Source organism: Pecten maximus, chromosome 16, assembly GCF_902652985.1.
Source record: "Pecten maximus chromosome 16, xPecMax1.1, whole genome shotgun sequence".
Classification (NCBI taxonomy): Eukaryota; Metazoa; Mollusca; class Bivalvia; order Pectinida; family Pectinidae; genus Pecten; species Pecten maximus.
The window spans coordinates 21,714,423-21,731,261 of record NC_047030.1 but is presented as its reverse complement, the minus strand read 5'-3'; the positions used below and the strand labels follow the sequence as shown (position 1 = coordinate 21,731,261).

The 16,839-nt window shown below is 37.9% G+C and overlaps 2 protein-coding genes across 2 annotated transcripts; one reads left to right on the top strand and one right to left on the bottom strand.

Moving 5' to 3' along the window:
* Positions 1-470: 470 nt before the first annotated feature.
* LOC117314846 (leucine-rich repeat transmembrane protein FLRT3-like) lies at positions 471-3,074 on the bottom strand. The gene is made up of 3 exons (XM_033868965.1): positions 2,011-3,074; positions 1,284-1,349; positions 471-995 (listed from the first exon to the last, which is right to left on the bottom strand). The coding sequence occupies exons 1-3, from the start codon at positions 2,573-2,575 to the stop codon at positions 685-687; spliced, it is 942 nt and encodes a 313-aa protein (XP_033724856.1). The 5' UTR covers positions 2,576-3,074; the 3' UTR covers positions 471-684.
* Positions 3,075-8,457: 5,383 nt separating this feature from the next.
* LOC117345303 lies at positions 8,458-12,277 on the top strand. The gene is made up of 3 exons (XM_033908368.1): positions 8,458-9,489; positions 10,171-10,236; positions 11,198-12,277. Exons 1-3 carry the CDS (start codon positions 8,613-8,615, stop codon positions 11,605-11,607), a joined length of 1,353 nt encoding a protein of 450 aa, XP_033764259.1. The 5' UTR covers positions 8,458-8,612; the 3' UTR covers positions 11,608-12,277.
* The last annotated feature ends 4,562 nt before the right edge of the window (positions 12,278-16,839 follow it).

Sequence of the window (16,839 nt, the reverse complement as noted above, 5' to 3'; positions counted from 1 at the left end):
ACCAATTCACAAATGAGACCAGTCCTTGGGTACACGGCCCTATATAGTCAGAGAATAGTGGGATTTTAAAAGAACATCCTTGGGTACCTTCTTCAATACGAGGCTCACAACATGTCAATCAACCCTCGTATCAGGAGTCTTCCGAAGGTAGTTAAAATGTATTCGGACATTGTTGATATGTTAGTCTGAGAACGAAAACATACACTCGGTTATGTTCGATTCACCAATCAGGATAGAGGTGGGCGGAGTTTGTTTTCGAACACGCCGTCAGTTACCAAGCTGACGTAACAGATGGACAGTGCTCCACATTCCTTTATTTTACCTCCTTATTTTAGTAATAAAATCGTAAAACAGAGAAACTGGTGTCTGCAGATAGAAGGCGTGCTCGGTAACAAGCCTCACAATTGGGGATGCGGTATTGTTGGATATGGGGAGTCAACAACAACAACAAAAACAACAATAACTGCATGAAGTCATTTTATCATAAAAAGAAATGATTTAAAGAAATCTAGCAAAATTGTCTGAACTTTGCGGCCCACCAAGAAAATCACTCACAGTAAAAACTATAATGTTAATCTAACGAGTCAAAGAACAGTGAAGACAAGAGTTTTTGTATATCATTGAAATACAACAATAATATCATCTATTTATACACATTGAAGTTTGTAATACGAATATATCTAACTAAAATCCTTCCCATTTCCCCACAAAAACCTGCCCATCTTGCTTCTTCATCTTTGTCAGTTCCACGTTTTTATCACCGTGTTCTAATGCTAATTTTTTGGAGGCGATTGTATTTACTTCCGATCCAGATTTCTTGGAAGGATTTTTTGTTTCTGCTCCGTCTTTGTTAGGTTTTTCGATCAAGGGGGAGAGTTCTTTCACCGTACAAATAGCAATCCCGAGGGCGACACAGGAAATGGTGAGGGAGATCAGCATCACGCAGCTGTTTGAAATAGACCAGGCCGAGAGACAGTAACTCCCTATAGCTACACCTGTAAACAAGCGTGTAACACACATAGATTAGTGGTTAACTTACAATATGAGAGCAGGTAAGACTAACCGATAAACATGACAACAAGCAGCCAAGTTACATTCTTATTGAATCAGCCAACCACGTGAAAAGTAATAAGCATATAAGGTGTTATCTGAAATATTTTTCTGTCAATCATATCAAACAATAAAGACTTTTCTTGTTGTGTTTACTTAAAGAATTTGTAATGATTTAAAAGACTAATGGGAAATGTAATGCCAAAATGGCTTCTCTCGACATCAAATATTACCAGATACACTGCCACATATTTCCTCCGTGGTACAGTACTGTTTTCTGTATGCATGCAGGCGCTTCCCTGGAATTAACAAGGTGAAGACCGGACTTAACAACACATAATGGCCAAATATAAACAAATACATGAGAGTGAAATACGACCGTAAACACCTTGTAAAGAAACGCGTACAGTTTCTAAAGTTTTGAACGGAAGGCCAGGACGGAGGCTACCATGCTGAGTGTTAATGATAGACTGTATGGCTCTCCTTTGTTTCATTTCCTAAATCTATCTTTATTTACTATGGCTAATAACTTTCATCTATCTCCCTGGTGTGTGTATGATGGAACGGTCTAGGGTAAGAAAATCATGCAGGATATATTCATTTCGCCCAATTTCATATACATGGCGTCGTAATTTGGACTAAAATAACCCACGAAAAACGGGGAATTCGTCATGGATGAGATGGAACCGGAAATGAAAACAAATTATCAAACCGTTTGTATCAGAAAAACAAAATTAATTTTTGTGAATAAAGGACTTTGTTTTACTTTAAAATAGATAAGTGGATATTCCTTAACTTAATATTTTTGAAATGAAAGCATAACATAATTTGAGGAAAGTTTTTTTCCCCCTTAAATCTGATAATCCTTACTCAGGTAATTTGTACGTTAAGGAATGTCCTTAATTGGTACAGTTAATTGAAGGAATTTTGATATTCTATATCACCATTCTATTTCCATACCTTGTTCGTCAGCTGGAGATGCACACACGTAATCGCCCCGTAATGTGACGTTGTTGGTTTCAGCGTAGTCCAGAAACCACAGGTTTGTACAGCTACACTCCCACGCTATCCCGTCAGCCTCCACCGACACCAAACCCAGCATACTGTTAAATAAATTCTGAGGTAGGGATGTGAGAGGGTTGTTCGTGAACGTCAGAGACATAACTTTGGTTGTCACCTGGAACATATCTGACTGAAGAGTAGCGATGTTGGCATTTTCAAGAATGATATGTTTGATGTTCGTCAGGCTGTATAAAAGCCCATTGGGTAATTTGCCATCAACAATGTTACAGTTCCGAATAGATAGCGTGCCCGAAGATTCCCTGTTGCTGGTAAAATCCATTGCATATATGTTTAATAAAGTGAAGGTATTGAATCCAAAGGTATGGATAGTGCCTCCCTCGATACCCAGGTAATTCAGTTCCACCAGATCTGCGAACATCTCGTCCGGAATGTTGTAGATGTTACAGTTAATGATCCGAAAGTCCTGAATATAATTCATACCTGCAAGAGCGCCCGTAGTCATGATGACAGAGCCCCCGGCGTAGCATCGTACGACCAAGCTAGGGTACGATTTTAGGATCGAATCCGGTCGTTACAATGGATATAAAATTGGAGAATGTTGGTCCTACTGGAGCGGAGGCTGCCAGCTCGCCCGAAAACTCCGTGATATGTAACACCTGGGGGACATTGTCAAACGTGGTAAGGTCCAATGGGAAACTGCACGTTCTCGCGGAACATTCGTATTTCCTTTCGGAAGCAAAGTACGTGCATCCAATGGGATCCGCTGCCAGAGACAGCGGGAAAAGCCCGGCAACCAAAATGAAGTAGATGATCATGCTAGGCTCCGTGGATTCCTTATCAAGGTTGATTATGTCATTTCTTGAACGTTTTGTTTGGTTGCAAACAAAACATATACAGAAGTTGAAGTACACACTTCAATCTATCCTTCACGGAGTGCGATTGAGAAGCAGTCTGAGTTGATGCCCTCCCTGTTCATATCCGCCATTTATTTCGCTAATCTCATTCCGGTGCCGCTTTCTGCGGTATTTACTGCTGTTATGAGTCATGACCTGGATAACGATAATCTATGCTAATCTCCCAATCCGCCAACAACTGCGTGCTTGATAGGTATATAAATAAGTATTTAGTACCCCTAACTATGGCGGTTACCGTGTATAAATTCAAAAGATGGAATGTCTACTAAATGAAATATCAAAATTATGATTATGATTACTTTATTTTATCCAAATATCGTATGATCGGGTCAAATCAAATATAAAAAAAAATGAGTTGCATGCCTAAATTAGTTCACTCTGACGTATATTGTGTCTTTAACCTTCATCAAAGAAAGACTTTAGAACCACTCTGATGGAGCCAATGCATACGAAATAACTTATTTAAAAAAAGGAAAAGAAAAGAAGTTATTGTTGGTGTTCTGGTATATAGAGGTCTATACTCATTGATGTTACCACGAAACCCGCAGACATACATGGTAGCAGATAAAGTGGCATTTGTTGTAGAACGGGAAATACCGACATGCAAACGATGTGAAAAAATATATTATTACAGCATATATTTCCATGGAGTCTCAAAAAAATTTCATGAAGAGTAAGCGTTTCCTACTTCATCGCCGAGCAAATTTTAGTCAAATTTTAGTCAAATTTTAGTCAAATTTGGGTTAGCTCATATCCTCAAAATTATTTATAGAAATAATACAAACTCTACAGAGATGACGAAGTGAGAATTATACAAACTCTACAGAGATGACGAAGTGAGAATTATACAAACCCTACAGAGATGACGACGTGAGAATTATACAAACCCTACAGAGATGACGACGTGAGAATTGTACAAACCCTACAGAGATGACGACGTGAGAATTATACAAACCCTACAGAGATGACGACGTGAGAATTGTACAAACCCTACAGAAATGACGACGTGAGAATTATACAAACCCTACAGAGATGACGACGTGAGAATTATACAAACCCTACAGAGATGAGGACGTGAGAATTATACAAATCCTACAGAGATGACGACGTGAGAATTATACAAACCCTACAGAGATGAGGACGTGAGAATTATACAAATCCTACAGAGATGACGACGTGAGAATTATACAAACCCTACAGAGATGACGACGTGAGAATTATACAAATCCTTCAGAGATGACGAAGTGAGAATTATACAAACCCTACAGAGATGAGGACGTGAGAATTATACAAACCCTACAGAGATGACGACGTGAGAATTATACAAACCCTACAGAGATGACGGCGTGAGAATTATACAAACCCTACAGAGATGACGATGTGAGAATTATACAAACCCTACAGAGATGGTGAAGTGAGAATTATACAAACCCTACAGAGATGACGATGTGAGAATTATACAAACCCTACAGAGATGACGACGAAGTGAGAATTATACAAACCCTACAGAGATGACGACGTGAGAATTATACAAACCCTACAGAGATGACGACGTGAGAATTGTACAAACCTTACAGAGATGATGACGAAGTGAGAATTATACAAACCCTACAGAGATGACGACGTGAGAATTATACAAACCCTACAGAGATGACGAAGTGAGAATTATACAAACCCTACAGAGATGACAACGTGAGAATTATACAAACTCTACAGAGATGACGACGTGAGAATTATACAAACCCTACAGAGATGACGACGTGAGAATTGTACAAACCCTACAGAGATGACGACGTGAGAATTATACAAACTCTGCAGAGATGACGATGTGAGAATTATACAAACCCTACAGAGATGACGATGTGAGAATTATACAAACCCTACAGAGATGACGACGTGAGAATTATACAAACCCTACAGAGATGACGACGTGAGAATTATACAAACCCTACAGAGATGACGACGTGAGAATTGTACAAACCCTACAGAGATGACGACGTGAGAATTATACAAACCCTACAGAGATGACGACGTGAGAATTATACAAACCCTACAGAGATGATGAAGTGAGAATTATACAAACTCTACAGAGATGACGACGTGAGAATTATACAAACCCTACAGAGATGACGACGTGAGAATTATACAAACCCTACAGAGATGACGACGTGAGAATTATACAAACCCTACAGAGATGACGACGTGAGAATTATACAAACCCTACAGAGATGATGACGTGAGAATTGTACAAACCCTACAGAGATGACGACGTGAGAATTATACAAACCCTACAGAGATGACGACGTGAGAATTATACAAACCCTACAGAGATGACGACGTGAGAATTGTACAAACCCTACAGAGATGACGACGTGAGAATTATACAAACCCTACAGAGATGACGACGTGAGAATTATACAAACCCTACAGAGATGATGACGACGTGAGAATTATACAAACCCTACAGAGATGACGACGTGAGAATTATACAAACCCTACAGAGATGACGACGTGAGAATTATACAAACCCTACAGAGATGACGACGTGATAATTATACAAACCCTACAGAGATGACGACGTGAGAATTATACAAACCCTACAGAGATGATGAAGTGAGAATTATACAAACCCTACAGAGATGACGACGTGAGAATTATACAAACCCTACAGAGATGACGACGTGAGAATTATACAAACCCTACAGAGATGATGACGACGTGAGAATTATACAAACCCTACAGAGATGATGACGACGTGAGAATTATACAAACCCTACAGAGATGACGACGTGAGAATTATACAAACCCTACAGAGATGACGACGTGAGAATTATACAAACCCTACAGAGATGACGACGTGAGAATTGTACAAACCCTACAGAGATGATGACGAAGTGAGAATTATACAAACCCTACAGAGATGATGACGAAGTGAGAATTATACAAACCCTACAGAGATGATGAAGTGAGAATTATACAAACCCTACAGAGATGACAACGTGAGAATTATACAAACTCTACAGAGATGGTGAAGTGAGAATTATACAAACCCTACAGAGATGGTGAAGTGAGAATTATACAAACTCTGCAGAGATGACGATGTGAGAATTATACAAACCCTACAGAGATGACGACGTGAGAATTATACAAACCCTACAGAGATAACGACGTGAGAATTATACAAACCCTACAGAGATGACGACGTGAGAATTATACAAACCCTACAGAGATGACGACGTGAGAATTGTACAAACCCTACAGAGATGATGACGACGTGAGAATTGTACAAACCCTACAGAGATGATGACGACGTGAGAAATGTACAAACCCTACAGAGATGACGACGTGAGAATTATACAAACCCTACAGAGATGACGACGTGAGAATTATACAAACCCTACAGAGATGACGATGTGAGAATCATACAAACTCTGCAGAGATGACGACGTGAGAATTATACAAACCCTACAGAGATGACGACGTGAGAATTATACAAACCCTACAGAGATGACGACGTGAGAATTGTACAAACCCTACAGAGATGACGACGTGAGAATTATACAAACCCTACAGAGATGACGACGTGAGAATTGTACAAACCCTACAGAGATGACGACGTGAGAATTATACAAACTCTGCAGAGATGACGATGTGAGAATTATACAAACCCTACAGAGATGACGATGTGATAATTATACAAACCCTACAGAGATGACGACGTGAGAATTATACAAACCCTACAGAGATGACGACGTGAGAATTATACAAACCCTACAGAGATGATGACGACGTGAGAATTATACAAACCCTACAGAGATGACGACGTGAGAATTATACAAACCCTGCAGAGATGACGATGTGAGAATTATACAAACCCTACAGAGATGACGATGTGAGAATTATACAAACCCTACAGAGATGACGACGTGAGAATTGTACAAACCCTACACAGATGACGACGTGAGAATTATACAAACCCTACAGAGATGACGATGTGATAATCATACAAACTCTGCAGAGATGACGACGTGAGAATTATACAAACCCTACAGAGATGGTGAAGTGAGAATTGTACAAACCCTACAGAGATGACGACGTGAGAATTGTACAAACCCTACAGAGATGACGACGTGAGAATTGTACAAACCCTACAGAGATGATGACGACGTGAGAATTGTACAAACCCTACAGAGATGACGACGTGAGAATTATACAAACTCTGCAGAGATGACGATGTGAGAATTATACAAACCCTACAGAGATGACGATGTGAGAATTATACAAACCCTACAGAGATGACGACGTGAGAATTATACAAACCCTACAGAGATGATGACGTGAGAATTATACAAACCCTACAGAGATGATGACGACGTGAGAATTATACAAACCCTACAGAGATGACGACGTGAGAATTATACAAACTCTGCAGAGATGACGATGTGAGAATTATACAAACCCTACAGAGATGACGATGTGAGAATTATACAAACCCTACAGAGATGACGACGTGAGAATTGTACAAACCCTACAGAGATGACGACGTGAGAATTGTACAAACCCTACAGAGATGATGACGTGAGAATTATACAAACCCTACAGAGATGACGACGTGAGAATTATACAAACCCTACAGAGAGGACGAATTGCAATTGATACAAAATTTACAGAGGTCATCTATATTCACTCCAGTTAATTCTTAGTCAAAACATACAGGGCTTTGGTATGTAATTCTTTATGTTAACACCAGTACCGCTACACGCCAGATGGACTGAAGATTTTATGATATTGTATTGGATTAGGGATGATAATGTCAATTGTTAACACAGTTAAATAGCTATAATGTTACAAAGTTAAAACAGCACCGTGTTTAACAGCAAAAACATTTTCATCGCGATCCCATCATTAAAAGAAGTTTGTCAGTCCCTAATGAATTTCAGTACTAGGCCATCTTTAAAAAATATCTTGGTTTGCTGTAACCCGACCAGGGGGTTTTACACATGGGTAGGTAAGTAGTGCTGAACTCTTTTTTTTTTATTTAGTTCTGAAAACGGATTTTCATCCTTCAATACAAAAACAAACTAGAATATAAACTGTTTGGAAATTATTGTTTATTTTGTGATCTTAAACACTTTTTTTTTTGCGTCGGACGGGTTACGTCAAACCAACAATATTTTTTTATTGTAGCCCTATCTTAATACGAAATCGTGACCGCATTGTTATTGAAAAGTTACACATGTAGATCTGTCTAATACACTAATAACATCATAACCTTAAATACATATAATCCGGCCCCGAACACTAAATACACATAATCTTCGACCAAAGGCCACATAAACTGTGTCAATATCTTTATACAGACGGACACAACAAAAAGAAATAAGCTGTTCAGGACAATATTCATTTATAATACGATTAGACGATTATCAGATGATAAAATATTTATCAAATAAACTATGTCCCTAAATGTAAACTTGGGAGTCACTGTAAAGTTTGTAAACGGCAATGGGCAGACATTTGGCACAGGCTACCAAGCAGTCCAAGGAAAGAACGGCCATCTTGGTTCGAGATAAGATGGCACCGTTGATGTAAGTTTATCTAAAACAGCAAGAGTCAGATTTCAAAATGGTTCTTGGTAAGTTTTTACAATGTCTGATGTTATTGACTGGGTACACGTTGGTGTTCGGAGACCCTCAGGCATGTACGTATACGGAATCCACAAACTCCTACGAATGCAACGCACATAATTGGGCCCTACCTCTGCAACTGGCACAGTTCAATTATACACCACAGGTTCTGTCTCTCGTGCAGGTCAATGGCGAGCTACCATCGTCGGCACCGAGTGGCCCAACATTTGACGGATTCGACGGAATCGACAACTCAACCTTTGACCCTAACTATGTACCCAGCCTCCACATCCGGTGTGCTGCGACTGGTCAGCTCATCCTGACATCCGGATCTTTTGCAAACATGTCCCATGTCCAAGAACTTCGATTTTTCGACTGTGCAGTTTTAAATCTTCCGGATGCAGTGTTTAGTGAACTCATAGAGCTCAACTATCTCAGTTTCGATGGCGGATCAGTGAGTAACATTGGTTTTGATGTATTTTCGGGTGTAAACATTTACCCTATGGCGGTACCTAACCCTTTGGGTGCTCTGGCCTTTCGGAACGCTCAGATAACGTCTTCTGGACTTCCGAATGGCGCACTTTACAACCTAGTGAATTTCACGAAACTGATAATACAAAACTCCGCTCTACGTGTGCTACAACCGGATATGTTCAAAAAGTCGACAAAACTGACGCATATTTTATTAGACAGCAACCCGTTTACGAAGATCACAGACGGACTGTTCTCGGACCTCCAGGCACTGACAGTAGTGAGCATGCGCGACATCAGCTGGGATTGTACGTGTCCGCAGATGTGGTTCGAAGATTACCTAACAGCAAACAACATATCCTTGTTAGGGGACATTGTTTGTAACAGCCCTACTGACTACCAAAGTAAGTGACGTTTATTACGAAATCATGGTAACACGGTTATAAATACAAAGTGGCTTTCTGAAGAAGGTATTTGGTTCTATTGCCCTGAACATAGTTTCTGTCTATGGTTATTGAAATAAGGAAGAATGCAATCAAATTGAAATTGCTCTAAATACATGTACATGTATATCCGCAAATAATCTTTGCAATCAAGCTTTCAGAACAATTTTGAAAATGGCCGCCATCGCCGTGGCATACGATCTCGCGAGATTTTACTGGGAACAAATTGAACAAAAGGGGTTTCCGGCGAGGTTTTGGTCGCTTGGTTAGCTATGGGGGTAGCTTTCAAACTTTTCTGAAAACGGGATTGCAAGCATGTGGACGGACATTCAAGCTAATGAGATAATATATTGCCTGTTAATCGAAGCATAGTTGTTGTCAATCTGAGCGTGGGATTGAGAAATGCTCGTTTTCTGTATGTAAACATTTACGCTATGACGTATCTGTATATATTTTTGTTGATGAATACCTCGGTCAGTTCGGTATTTTGAACAATAACACGGTCTGAACTTACCAAGACCTCCGCATGACCCGAGGGAGTTTTGAAGTTTTGTCTCGCTGACATGTGACGGCTCTTAATAAGTCCTGAAAATGTTTCATTTATGAAGTATAATAGCATGTAATACCAACTCTTTGTTTCAGACAAACGTGCGAAGCAGTATGACCTAGATACGTGTCCCCAGCCTGACGCGTGCGGGGACCTACCTGGTAAGTGACCTTTTGCTTAATGAGAACAACTGCTACTAGAATAAAATACAACGCACGATATATCATCATAGCAAAACATTGTAAATGTCATAATAAAGATGTAAAGATATTGAAGGTAGGCTTAATTTTGCATTGCTAAACGTCCTAACAAAAGTTATAGTCATTTAAGAACAGCCTCCTTTGGTGCAAGCTGCATGCATGTCGTAGTGATTGCGTGTTCTTTAGAGACTTGTTTGTCCGTGTTTATCTCCTTGTGATAGCGCGGGAACTGGTGCCTACATTATAGTGCTACCTCACTGAAACATACTGCCGGACACAAGCAGGACGCACAACTTGGTCACATTGTACTGACAACGGGCAAATCAGTTGTCCCACTCCCGAAATTCTGAGCTTTTAGCATGAGTAGCAACTACTGTTTTGAGAGAGGGGGATAAGACCCAAAGCCTTCCTTACAGGGACAAACGTTTAACTAAGGATCAAAACTGAGGCAGTGTCAAATACTATTCTTACGCCCTACCTACAGAACAAAGTAAATCATAACATTTACACAGGAATGACATGCTATGCACTAACTATAAATATCCTATCCATCGTATGTCATGAATAGTGTCAGCGACAATGATTTAAAGGATCACTCTGTCGCTTTGAGTAACTTTTAATAGTTAAGAGCAGATTAGAATCTACACAAGACAGCAAAATGTGTATATATTGTATCTATAGAACTGCCTGATATTCATAGTTGGTATAAATGACATCTCAAATGAGTTTTTAAGTAAAAATATTCCAGTGTTGTTGCGGACATGATGATGTATGCCAGTGAGAGTCTTACGCATGTATAATATCATTAAAGAATTGCAGTTCAATGTATGATACCAATTATGTCATCTTAAAGGATAAATATGTGCTTTGAGGTTTTGTAGAGAGTTCTGTACGCTTTAGAAATCTTTATTTTCATTTGTAGGAATCGTAGTTGGTAGTTTTTGCTTGACGTATTGGGACATAGTGGCCTACTCCCTCCACCCTTTCGCCGTCATCATGGCAGCTGTTGCACTGGGTCTGTCCATCTACACCAGGCGACAACTTGATTTCGTCAAAGAAGACCGTCAGGGGACGCGACCTCAGTTTGGTCTTCGCCAGGCTAGCGGCTCTGGATGGAAAGGAGTCGTCAGTGAAAAACCCGGCGCCAAATCTAAACCGAGAGCAGGACCGAAAGACAGCAGCAACGGACGGGACGATGTTAAGTCGACGAAAAACAGCGAAAAACAAAGTGACATGGGCGATTCTGTGAAGGAAACGAACAATAACGACGATGTTACTAAAATAAATAATGATACGTCTGACGTCATACACAAAGCTGACGTCCAGCTATAGCTCCAACGAACACATACAAAGCTGACGTAATAGAACAATGTATCTAAGTAAATATCTAACGAACACATGAATAGGTGACGTCATACCATAAGATTTTAATGCCTTATGTAGAAGGAGGCATATTTACAATGTAATGTCCGCTTAACGTTTTAACATATTACGGCAATAAACAAAAGCTGGTCATATAGAAAATGAATTTGAAGATCAAGCAACAAAAAACAATTCCAACGCTTATATACAACGGACGTCAAACTCGATTCATTTCTTCTGATACCATACAAAAACATTGTAAAACTTTATCTACAGTTGATTGTTGGGTTAAAATATGTGTATCAGCCGATTTACATGAACGACAATTGACGGCAGTTTATTTACATTTCCCATTGACACAATGCTAAGAGACAATTGCTACCATACGCCTATAACACCCATTGGGTCATGTGACATTAAAAAAGGACGGTAATGGTTTTGTTGGTTCAGTTCCGCCTATAACACCCATTGGGTCATGTGACATTAAAAAAGGGCGATAATGGTTTTGTTGGTTCAGTTTTCCAAACAACAAAAGGAACATATGTGTTCAACTTTTCTTTAAACACTCGTATCTTGGACTATTTTCGTCGTTTGCTATGAAAACATCAATAGTTTAATAAAACTTCTCCCTCATATACTTCATCATAATGTTGACCTTATTTCTGGCTCGTTTATGATTCGCGAGGGACAATGTTCTTTTGCTGATAATAACTCTGAGCAATCTGTTTTTTAATTTTGATATGTTTTCTTATATCACCATTCATCCAACATTTAATATTTGGTCTCAGAATTGAATGTTTTGTTTATTGTCAAAACTAATTCCATTTCTAAATATTCCACCCCAATTTATAACAGATGTTTAAGCTTGTAATCATACACTATTTGCTTCAATGTATAACCATTTTTCCGCCTAAATAATTGAAATCGTTGCACTTTAACATATATAGATACAAAAACAGCTCCATTATCATTTTACATTCATTTAAAGGAATAAAAATATCAGATTGAACTTCGACATTATCACTTATTACAAAAGGGTCTATATATAAGACTATGTGAAAATTGTGTCAGGGTAGGAGTAATGTTTTCAGGTTATACTGAATTAATATGTCACACAGTTGGTTCGTACGGTTGGACATAAAGTTAACGTTTAAATCGCCTGTTAAAATCACGTTTAAAGTGATACCAAAAGCTTGGTTTAATTAATGTTAATTAACGGCCCCAGACACCGGATGCTTCTGTCATGGAGTCTATACAATCTAAAACTAATTCCATCCTAATCGTTTTGTCATTCGGTGATTCTAAATCTTTTTTTCTTCTTTTTTTTTTAAATTACATTTTTTTAAATGATTTTTTCAATAAAAACATTTCTATTCTCTTGGTTAAGTAATAAAATTATGAAGCAATATTTCAAAGTTTGAAGCTGTTTCACCCAAATAAGTTTTAGTTCAACATTCAGTAAAATGTTCCAAAACCTGTGATTTTATTGATAACACTCTTTTACTTTAAGTGCATTTTACTAAGACCGAGTCAGACAGATAAAAGTTAAGTGACACATGATCATCAGCATTAAGGGTGTCGCCTGGAACAGATGCACATCGCCAGCTCGTAAAAGTGACAATAACAAAATCAGCTCGGTGCTTTTGTTTACAAAGATTTGGAAATAGAGCAAAAACGGAATATGCAAAGTCATGGATCATTGTTTTAGTATTGCAAACGCAGTAAAAAAAAATGAAAATTCTTAATTTTATAGATAAAGTAATCTTATTCAGAACTGCATAATACTAATCAGCAACTATCCTCTCGCAAGAGAAGACCCATTCGCTATTCAGACACAACTCCATATTACCTTATATACGTTACTATTTATCACATGTCTGCATACAAAAACCATTATTAGTTAGTTCATGTATATTATATCAATTATCATATATTACTAGATATTTCTATTAGTTAATTAGAATAATGCCCTAAAAGCCGCAGCTTATACAATGTATTCTTTTAGTAAGGATTTATTTATTTTCGAGACTGGCTTATGTTGGAAGTTCGACGTTGAGTACGTCACCTGTAATGATTGTGTCTTATATTGTTATTTATTTTAATGTTTAGTATTAATATTTTACCATCTTTATGATCATGTGCATCGATAATTTCACTATCAATATTGTTACTTTACAGCTCTGTATTGTGTCAGAAATATATGAATGTGTTCCCCTTGCCATTGGGACCTTTTGATTTTTTCAAAACATACATCGCGGGTTGTCTCTAAGATTGCTATACTAACACTTGGGTTTGGTTAAATTGGTTCGTAGGCAAATTTCTATTGTTTCTGTAACAGGTCCTTTGTATTTGATACACAAATACATATTTTGTAAGGCAGTCCAATGAAGAGGCTTCATTCATCATATTCAAACAAACAAACTAATTACATATACATCAAATAAATATTCAAGTTTAAAATAAAATAAAACAGTTAAAGACTGGGGATGAGGGATATAGCAAATTTCTGGTGTCCCTAGTCCATGCCTTCCTCCCAAGGCTTCACTTCAACCTCGACCCCATACGTTTATTGTATAATAACTCCACAAGCGTCAGAAATGTTAGTTCACGTCTAATGTATGGTATGATATAGCGTCATATTCACCTCTTAACCTTTCCAATAATTTCCAAGTCACGACTTCCAATGCAATTTCTCGTCCACTTCTATCAAAACATCTCATGTACTTAGTGGGATAACAAACACAAGTGGAGGTAAACGCAGCAGGAGATGAACAGAGACGTCATAGTCTTACGTATATCCCCATGTTGTATAGTTTATATAGCATCTAGCGACTCTACAATCATAACACAACTACAATGGAGACCAGTTCAGACACTTGTCAGGCAACCAAATACCTGTTTAAAGCGGTACTGAATGGCAACCTGAGACATGTGATGATGCTATTAGACGCGGGGATACCTTTAAACGAGAAAGATGGTCATGGAAACTCAATTGTGATGGTGACTTTGGCAGAATTAAAGAAGACATCTGGCATCATGTGCGCTAATATATATAGTATATTAATCTATCTGATGCGCAAAGGAGCCGGGCGGTACATCACCACACAGGAACTGAAGGGGGTGATTGAAGCAATCAGGACATACTCAACGAGTCTGAACATTTGTGACCCATGTCACGATGCATTGGACAAATACAAAAATAAGTGTTGTAGGAGGAGTTCAAATATCGAGAGTGTGGAACTGAAGGCAATTTCTGAAAATTGCGACACGAAATCAGCTTATTTATGTAGTGGATTATTTGTTAGGAGAGAATACGAGGAGTCGGTGGACAGTAACAAGGACACACGAAGACGTAGACATACGTACTGTCTTAACAATATTTCATAACAAAACATTCTGGTCCATCTCCAGGAAAGAGAGTCCTGCGTAGTGTACAATTTTGATAGAGTTCTATTATGGTTATCAAAATGTTTCATATACATCAATAAGTTATTAGACATACGATGCAAAAATATGTTTTAAATGTATATATCTATATATGTTGCTTTGATATTCTCTTTTACATTACTATTAATTAATACATATGTATACATTGTAGGCTTGTATATACTCGAACCGGGCATGGCCGTATTTCGAAACTCAAGCACAATGAACAATATTTCTCTAGCAAAGAAAAATATAAGGATGTTGAATAAAACAGAATTTACAATGAGATCATCAGATGCCGTAATATCGTTGTTAATTTACTTGTTTTCAAAGTGTGTAATAAAAGTTATTTTTGATACAACTTTCGAATTTCAGTTATTTGTCTTGATATCTTTTGGCATGGAGTTGTGTGTCCGATTCCACCATTGGTTAAGGATATATTCTACGAGTTAGTAATGAAAATGACTTGATATATTAATGAAAACAGACATCTGACAACTTATGATGACTGATTAGTGATATTTTGATGTGTCACCTTCACGCTGGCTCAGCAAAATACAAGTGTATTCTCTCTAGAGCGATAATCTGACCGAAACGCATTTCTCATTATTAAGACAAAAAAAAATCGTGTTATTTCCGAAAGGGGGCGTCATGCAATTATGTCGTCACAATAATGTTAGTGCCCTCTTGATATTTTGTTTTATACAGTGCTTGTATAGGCATAGCCCACTGTCAATTCCAGTTCAATCCTATTGTGAAATTTAATGAAATATCGGTTTATAGAATGACATACCAAAAGGTATCTCTTAAACATCATACATATTTATAATTGGCGCCACAGTACCCCACAACCTTAAAGAGGCTTGCCCGCAGAGAGATCAGAAAAATTGGCTAATAGAAAAAGATTTTTTACACATGACAGATTGTTGGAATTGTTGAGTTTTTCATTTTATTTTCCTTATAAAACGCTGAAAAGTGATATTAAAACCTCATTTTTTAATATTATTTATTTAATCGCAACCCGCGATAAGTCCCCGCTATAAAGTGGAGTCTAATTTATGATTGACATATCAAAGAAACAAGCACGTGCACAGTGCCGCACAGTGATAACTTCAAAGGCAGCGGCGATTTACAAAGAAGATTTGCCGTTATATTCCATACATTTCCCTCTCAGGTTGAGTTTTAAAACGTCTTTTAAATACATATTCTGTAATTGTTTTCAAGAAATAAAGTCGGAAAGCCTCTAATTTTGTCACATAGAAACGTGTACTGAAGTTTATTTAGTGATCAGAGATGTGCCGTTTACCGGTCCGTCTGCGGGTAAGCCTCTTTAATATTAATCTAGATGGCGTCTATGAGCGCATCGATTTAACATCATATCTTTTTATATTTGGCGCCTCAGTCCACATTACCTCAATCTGGATGGCACCTATGAGCGTATCGTTAGGTGGACCATGGAGCATTAGTCATCTTAACATCACGCAGCCGAAATGCAGTATATGGAACGCCATAGCTGTCACACATGACATTGAAATAATATAATACAGTGAAATTGATATTTTCATTATAACATCATATAATACAATGATAAAATAATATAATGACAACATATAATAATATAACGACAAAATCGAATAATATAATGACAACATCGAATGATATATTGATAAAGTCTAATGATATGATGAAAATATCAATAAATACATTATGTTAAGGTCATGTGTGACAGCTATGGCGTTCCATACTACTGCCATCAATACATTTATTTTGGATCAC

Bases quoted from the DNA above. Each gene is read 5' to 3' on its own strand.
- LOC117314846 (XM_033868965.1), bottom strand. From the start codon at position 2,575: ATGACTACGGGCGCTCTTGCAGGTATGAATTATATTCAGGACTTTCGG. The intron at 1,350-2,010 runs GTATGGAAATAG...TGTTAATTCCAG, and splicing joins ATCTCCAGCTGACGAACAAG to GGAAGCGCCTGCATGCATAC. The intron at 996-1,283 runs GTAATATTTGAT...GCTTGTTTACAG, and splicing joins AATATGTGGCAGTGTATCTG to GTGTAGCTATAGGGAGTTAC.
- LOC117345303 (XM_033908368.1), top strand. From the start codon at position 8,613: ATGGTTCTTGGTAAGTTTTTACAATGTCTGATGTTATTGACTGGGTAC. The intron at 9,490-10,170 runs GTAAGTGACGTT...TCTTTGTTTCAG, and splicing joins CAGCCCTACTGACTACCAAA to ACAAACGTGCGAAGCAGTAT. The intron at 10,237-11,197 runs GTAAGTGACCTT...TTTCATTTGTAG, and splicing joins CGCGTGCGGGGACCTACCTG to GAATCGTAGTTGGTAGTTTT.